The sequence below is a fragment of the Gobio gobio genome, assembly GCF_949357685.1.
Source record: "Gobio gobio genome assembly, chromosome: 18".
Taxonomy (NCBI): Eukaryota; Metazoa; Chordata; class Actinopteri; order Cypriniformes; family Gobionidae; genus Gobio; species Gobio gobio.
The window spans coordinates 8,252,941-8,261,184 of NC_137111.1; the positions used below are offsets into that span (position 1 = coordinate 8,252,941).

Sequence of the window (8,244 nt, forward strand, 5' to 3'; positions counted from 1 at the left end):
CGGTATAAACCACCATTGACTTTCCTTGAATGGACAAAAGAAGCTCAGACATTGGAACGTTTCCTTTTGCATTTCACAGATAGAGTTGAGTAAATGAATTGTATTGAACTTTACGATCATGACATGAACTATAACCACTGTGCTCTTGAGAGACACCTCACCCTGAAAGAATTGCTTGAGTAATAGCTAAAATGTCAAATATGTCAAAAGTAATTATGTTGCAGACTGTCATAAGAACATTTGGTTGTTCAGCTCGGTATTCTGAATAGAAGCATGGATATGGAGTGCAGCATTTGAACCTTAAAAAGATGCAGGATATGTTATGCTCACTATAAGCTTGTTGCATCCAATTCAAGCCTGGCGGGACAAGAGTCAGTTCCCCTCACAGCTCAGTCAATATAAAAACAAGCTTACGTGACATGACTATTGGCACAGATATTGTTCCAATAGCAGGAGATGCTGTGCCTGAGGGTGGAGGCGTGCTGCTTGATTCATGCTCATTCTGCCAGACAAGCGCCAGTCAGTTCACTCAAACCAAATCCCTGTCTCGCGGGGATCAGCAAGCCCCGTATCGAGACACTCGAAAAGACACAATCAATACGTCTTCTTCAGAGCCCAGCAGTCCAAAGGCAGACTTAGACCGAGAAGCACTAACGATTTTTTTTTAACGATATTTCAGATTCAACATTGATATCATTTTTCACAGATAATCTAGGCAGGCACAGGGAAGTGGAATATGACGGGTCTGAAAATTATGCGAGACACCTAAAAAGGAAAAAAGAATTTTGCTTTGTGAAAACATCTGCTGAAAGATGCATGAGAGAAAGTTTTTACCAGAAACTATGGAACAATCCAACTCCATACGGGCCTGGTTTCACAGACAGTGATAGTTCATCCCCTAAAGGGAAATTACAATTCTGTCATTAATTACTCACTCTCATGTCGTTCCAAACCTGCAAGACTTTTGTTCATCTTCGGAACACAAATTAAGATATTTTTGATAAAATCTGAGAGATTTCAGTCCCTCCATTGACAGCAATGCTGCGTAACACGAGAATGAACCTCATTGGTTCTTGGTGAAGCTCAAACATGATGCATAACACTAGAATGAACCTCATTGGTTCTTGCTGAAGCTCAAACGTGCTGCATAACACTAGAATGAACCTCATTGGTTCTTGCTGAAGCTCAAACGTGATGCGTAACACGAGAATGAACCTCATTGGATCTTGCAGAAGCTCAAACATGATGCGTAACACGAGAATGAGCCTCATTGGTTCTTGCTGAAGCTCAAACGTGCTGCGTAACACTAGAATGAACCTCATTGGTTCTTGCTGAAGCTCAAACGTGATGCGTAACACAAGAATTAACCTCATTGGTTCTTGCAGAAGCTCAAACGTGATGCGTAACACGAGAATTAACCTCATTGGTTCTTGCAGAAGCTCAAACGTGATGCGTAACACGAGAATTAACCTCATTGGTTCTTGCAGAAGCTCAAACGTGATGCGTAACACTAGAATGAACCTCATTGGTTCTTGCTGAAGCTCAAACGTGATGCGTAACACGAGAATGAACCTCATTGGTTCTTGCAGAAGCTCAAACGTGCTGCATAACACTAGAATGAACCTCATTGGTTCTTGCTGAAGCTCAAACGTGCTGCATAACACTAGAATGAACCTCATTGGTTCTTGCTTAAGCTCAAACGTGATGCGTAACACGAGAATTAACCTCATTGGATCTTGCAGAAGCTCAAACATGATGCGTAACACGAGAATGAGCCTCATTGGTTCTTGCTGAAGCTCAAACGTGCTGCGTAACACGAGAATGAACCTCATTGGTTCTTGCTGAAGCTCAAACGTGATGCGTAACACGAGAATGAGCCTCATTGGTTCTTGCTGAAGCTCAAACGTGCTGCGTAACACGAGAATGAACCTCATTGGTTCTTGCTGAAGCTCAAACGTGCTGCGTAACACTAGAATGAACCTCATTGGTTCTTGCTGAAGCTCAAACGTGATGCGTAACACGAGAATTAACCTCATTGGATCTTGCAGAAGCTCAAACATGATGCGTAACACGAGAATGAGCCTCATTGGTTCTTGCTGAAGCTCAAACGTGCTGCGTAACACTAGAATGAACCTCATTGGTTCTTGCTGAAGCTCAAACGTGATGCGTAACACTAGAATGAACCTCATTGGTTCTTGCTGAAGCTCAAACGTGATGCGTAACACGAGAATGAACCTCATTGGTTCTTGCAGAAGCTCAAACGTGCTGCATAACACTAGAATGAACCTCATTGGTTCTTGCTGAAGCTCAAACGTGCTGCATAACACTAGAATGAACCTCATTGGTTCTTGCTTAAGCTCAAACGTGATGCGTAACACGAGAATTAACCTCATTGGATCTTGCAGAAGCTCAAACATGATGCGTAACACGAGAATGAGCCTCATTGGTTCTTGCTGAAGCTCAAACGTGCTGCGTAACACGAGAATGAACCTCATTGGTTCTTGCTGAAGCTCAAACGTGATGCGTAACACGAGAATGAGCCTCATTGGTTCTTGCTGAAGCTCAAACGTGCTGCGTAACACGAGAATGAACCTCATTGGTTCTTGCTGAAGCTCAAACGTGCTGCGTAACACTAGAATGAACCTCATTGGTTCTTGCTGAAGCTCAAACGTGATGCGTAACACGAGAATTAACCTCATTGGATCTTGCAGAAGCTCAAACATGATGCGTAACACGAGAATGAGCCTCATTGGTTCTTGCTGAAGCTCAAACGTGCTGCGTAACACTAGAATGAACCTCATTGGTTCTTGCTGAAGCTCAAACGTGATGCGTAACACGAGAATTAACCTCATTGGTTCTTGCAGAAGCTCAAACGTGATGCGTAACACTAGAATGAACCTCATTGGTTCTTGCTGAAGCTCAAACGTGATGCGTAATAGGGCTGGGCGATATGGAGCAAAAAATATATCTCGATATCTTTAAAGGAAAAATAACCCCCAAAAAACTACTGCAAAAACAAATATGCCAAATACCACTAAGTCTTTTTTTTTTTTGAAGTGCTAAGAGGTAGGCAGTTCATGCAGGAACAAAGTAGGGATGCAACAATACAGCAAGTCCACAGTTCAATACATACCTCTGTTTTTTTTAACCACGGTTTTCGGTTCGGTTCGGTTCTGATGGCTAGTCGCATCAGATTTTTGCTATTCTATTCTTAGCCGAACAGCAAGAGCTTCAGGGGGAAAAAATACTATTTTTTTTATTGCAATACTCTTTCTTTATTTTACTTAAAAAACTTGAAAAACCTTACTTAAACTTAAAACTTTACTTTTAAAAAACCTTGTACACATTCCTAGTGTACTGTATAATATAAAATAAATATATATTTATAAAGATTTACACTGGCAGCATTTAAGTATGAAATTGAATTAATAAATGTAAAAATAAAACACTACATAGACTTCCCTATAAAATATACATTGATTCTTATTAAAGCTACTGTATTAGTTGTTCAGTCAAGAGCCGTGAGTGATTTTGTCTTTGTCTTTTGTTATTTTATTAACCACTAAAGGAATAGTTCACTCAAAAATGAAAATTCTGTCATTGATTACTCGTGCTCAAGTTGTTTTAAACCTGAATAAAGTTCTTTCTTCTGTTGGACATAACATATATTTTGAAGAATATTGGAAACCAAACAGTTGCTGGTCCCCATTGTAGGAAATAATAATATGAATGTCAATCGCTACCATCAGCTGTCTGTGTTCAACAGAAGAAATTAATACAGGTTTGGAACAACATTAGAGTGAGTAAATAATGACATCATTTTAGAGTGAACTGTCCCTTTAAGGACAAGCGGCAGCGTGTTCACTAGGCTGCCCTGCTGTCAATTTAAGACTTTCACGCATCTAATATACAGACACGCGCCGATTTTACCTTCACTTTAGACATAACCGACTGTGTTTATGTTAACCTTGTGTGTATTTGACAGTATTAGCGCAGTAAGATTTAGTCCAGTAATCACTTGTTTGACAGGCTTTTAGTGCGCGCGCTCTGGAAAGCGCATGGTGCCCTACGCGCAAGGCTTTAAAACGCATGCAAATAATGAATTTTCATTAAAAAATAAAACAACTCAAATCAAGGGCATAGTAAGTAACCTTCTCCAGCAAGCAAGCCGCTCTCTCTCCGTGGTGTACAGTCGCGGGAGTTCTTGTCTCGCAAAGTAATGCTGCCTAAGTAAACTGTATCTTGGATCAAGTGTTTGAGAACCAACTGTCGGCATTCATGGCAGTAGACATCTGTCTGCTGTTCGTCCGACGCCTTAAAACCGAAGTATCTCCATATAATGGAGCCAGTTGTTTTTAAGACGAGTTCTGTAGCCTCCGAGCTGGTTGCGGACGCCGCCATGACAACACGCGAGGGGAGGGGCGAGCGAGCGGGGGCGAGCACAGCACAGAGAAGGCAAAACAAGCAAAGTGGCGGAATCAGAATTAAATATAAAAAATATATCGATATATACGATATGTCAAAATCCATATCATGTTTAAAAAATATCTCGATATATTTTAAATATCGAGATATCGCCCACCCCTAATGCGTAACACGAGAATTAACCTCATTGGTTCTTGCAGAAGCTCAAACGTGATGCGTAACACGAGAATTAACCTCATTGGTTCTTGCAGAAGCTCAAACGTGATGCGTAACACTAGAATGAACCTCATTGGTTCTTGCTGAAGCTCAAACGTGATGCGTAACACTAGAATGAACCTCATTGGTTCTTGCTGAAGCTCAAACGTGATGCGCAACACGAGAATTAACCTCATTGGTTCTTGCAGAAGCTCAAACGTGATGCGTAACACGAGAATGAACCTTATTGGTTCTTGCTGAAGCTCAAACGTGATGCGTAACACGAGAATGAACCTCATTGGTTCTTGCTGAAGCTCAAACGTGATGCGTAACACGAGAATGAACCTCATTGGTTCTTGCTGAAGCTCAAACGTGATGCGTAACACGAGAATTAACCTCATTGGTTCTCGCACATCAAGTGAACATGCTTGAGATTCCGTTCACCAGAACTGATGTGTGAGTTGATGAATATGTGAATAAAAGCCTAAATTAAATCTGTTCATCAAGCGATCAAGTCTCTTTAGAAAATTTGGACTAAATCACTCAATTCATATGTATTCGTTTTACGATCTCTTTATGAAATGTTTGACGTGTCAAAGTGTCAGTTGTGTAGCTGTCAATGAAGGGACAGAAATCTCTCAGAATTCATCAAAAAGATCTTCGTTTGTTCCGAAGATGAAGGTGAACGACATGAGGGTGAGTAAATGATGACAGAATTTTCATTACTGGGTGAATTAACCCTTAGGGCGTTTTCAAAACTGAAAGTCCGCACCAAGGTCCGAACCGAGGTTCATGTTTCGATACATTTTATACATTCGGTTAGTTTTGGTTTGGTTTCACATTGCAATTATGCGAGCAGACTAAAGAACTTTACATGACGCACTTGCGTCCTGTCGTCATCATCTATGTGGGCGGCATTTGGACATTGATTGGTTTGTAAATGGACGTGCGTCTGACATCAGCATCTTTGACAAGAATGAATGAACGGACGCATCTCGTTGCCACTATTGAACAGTGCGCATTGCTTGACTATTTTCATTACGTTTAAAAGTGGACATTTCAAGCTTTATTCACATATTTCTCATGTTTGTGAGACAAGTAGCCTATACGCTGAGTTTCGGTTTATTTGAGACGCGCCCCAGTTCATGTGCAAAGCATGTGATCGCTCCCGCGATTATTGTCTGCTATAGATTATTTGCTTCTTATTTATTCAATTTCAGGCAATTATCTGATGAAACGTTGATTCAAATTAAGATAAAATTTATACAAAACGAAATTCACATTAAAGAAAGGCTTTCTAAGCAAAATCATACAAAATTTCTTTCAAAATCATTTCTGACCTTCTGTCTTCTGACAGATTGCGCATCTTTTCACTTTTCATAATCAATGTAGCCTAGATGAAATTTAAAAATAACATTATAATATTAAAAATAAACAGGAACTTCCTGTAAATGGTCTGAAAGTACGAACAATACAGAAAATGCTTTCACACTAGAAACGAACCGAACCTTTGTTCAGTTTGATCCGGACCGAGACTACCTCTTTTCGTCGGACCAAATGTCATCTGTTTGGTCCGGACCGTGGTACGGGGGAGGTTTCACACCTGAAATTTTGATTCGGACCAAACTGAAAAGTCCGAAAATCCGGACCAAACAAGGTAGGTGTGAAAACACCCTTAAAGACAGGATTAGGCCTTCAGTTCAATTAGGACATTTAAGTAGCTTTTTTAAACGTGCCTTATAAACAAACATTACTGGTGTGCATCATGAGACAAAATAATGGCACAGACATATTTTAAGATAAATCAGTGCAAGTTGCTTTCAGGTAAAACAGCTCAAACGTGCATTTTAGTCTGGGACTAGCTTAAACATTGTGAAACCAGGGGATAATTATGTATAATGGCTGTTCACAAAATTGCTTTGATTTCTATAAAGAACTGATCAAATTAAGTAAAATAATAAAGCATCATGCTTAATGACAAAATAAAATAATAACTTAAAAAACTATATAGATAGATGAAAAACTGAGGATATATATGAGTATTATATGTAATCATATGAGCAATGTCATGTCCTTATGTCACACATGAAAGTTTTCTTAAAAGCCATACTGTATCTCTGTAAGGGTTTGACACAAATTGTTGTTTGCTCACATTCTGGTAGCCCAGTTTGTGCTGAATACAGTGTAATGACACTTTTGCCATTAATATGTTTATAAGCAACTGAAAAAAGCCCTAATGTCAGAGCATATCAAAACTTCTAAAGGGCCCCAAAACTGCCTCAGACCCGTAGGGGTTAAATGGTACTTTTTTTTGAAAATGATGTCCTCTAAATCCAAATTTTAATATCATTAATTTTAGCAGCTGTTGGGTAAACAAATGCACACAATAAAATCACACCGCCATATACTCAGTCAACTACACAAGGTGCATTTTTAACTAAATGGCTTTGTGTAAATATCAGGTAGGCTATACAATCATGTTACGTATTTAAATGCTATAGGCCTATATTTATAGAATTTATGAATTGCATTATAGATAAAAAAATATATATTGGATATTTCTGTGTTACCTTATAATTTTTGCTGTTTCTTGAATTGTTTTGTATTGCATAGATATTTTGAGGTGTCTGTAAATAAACTGACTTCCAAAACTCACCTGAATTATAAGAAAAAGAGTAAAAACTACCCTCCTGTTATGATAATTATTACTCGTAGTAGTAGCAGTAGTAGTATTTAACCTTAAATCTTGATGGTGAAAAAGTTCAGATGTTCATATTATTTGTCAACACTCCCCTTCACATTTCTTTGAATTCGCGTAATTTGACACAACCTGTAGCCCATAGCTTTACATTGACATGCATTTTACAACTGTTTATATGATTACATAATGATGTTGTGTTACAATAATGCGGCAGCAGTGAGCTGTCATGTGAAGGTAGCCTACAATGTCAAATGACGCCACCACCGGTATGAAATCTGTTTCAGATGGAAATAAAGACTTAGTTATTATAGCCTACGGGCAGCCATACATATCTGTTAAAAATATGGGCTTACCGATCATGCTGTGATAACTGTTACAGCCCAGATTCACTCCAGTGTGTCACTTTGGTGTTTGTTGACATGTCGCGTGCTGCGAACAGAGGCAAAGCAGCTTGGGATGATGGGAAATGGAGTCCATGAGCGCCTGCTCTGCAGCGGTAGGAAAATAAGCAGCGTAGGAGACGACGAATGACAAGTTCTCTGAATGTCTCTCAATTTAATTCAGCTACAGCATGAATAGTTCAAATTCAAGTGGGTCTGACAGGTTACAGTGCTAAATACGCGAGCGGTGAAAAACTACATTTCCTGGTTCGATAAACCTCAGAGGAAGTTATTGGACCAGCGTGTTCTTTGCACGTGGGTTATTGAAGGTAATTTCTAAACCTAGGCTGAATCCGATATCTCCACTAAACCCTCATTCACTATTCCCTACGTTAGTCCACTAATACAGTTGAAGGGTGAATGAAAACGAGTGAGTGAAGTCGGACAGCCGTTGTGTGTACATCGGCTGTACACTCGATATTGTGGTGCAATGTCATGTAGGATTGAATGAGTGCACTCAATGACGTCCACTATGGTTTCAGG

At 39.5% G+C, this 8,244-nt stretch overlaps 1 protein-coding gene across 3 annotated transcripts in view; it reads right to left on the bottom strand.

The window, feature by feature from the left end:
- Positions 1-7,975, bottom strand: part of prkn (parkin RBR E3 ubiquitin protein ligase) — a 286,452-nt gene extending 278,477 nt beyond the window's left edge. For 2 of the 3 annotated variants that reach the window (XM_079842895.1, XM_079842893.1), the window contains exon 1: positions 7,675-7,758. Coding sequence is in view for 2 of the 3 variants with exons in the window: in XM_079842893.1 (XP_079699019.1) it covers positions 7,675-7,681 (7 nt within the window). In the remaining variant the exon portion in view is untranslated. Of the gene's footprint in view, positions 1-7,674 lie in introns of all 3 variants that reach the window. The other variant, XM_079842894.1, reaches the window with a different exon arrangement.
- Positions 7,976-8,244: the final 269 nt, after the last annotated feature.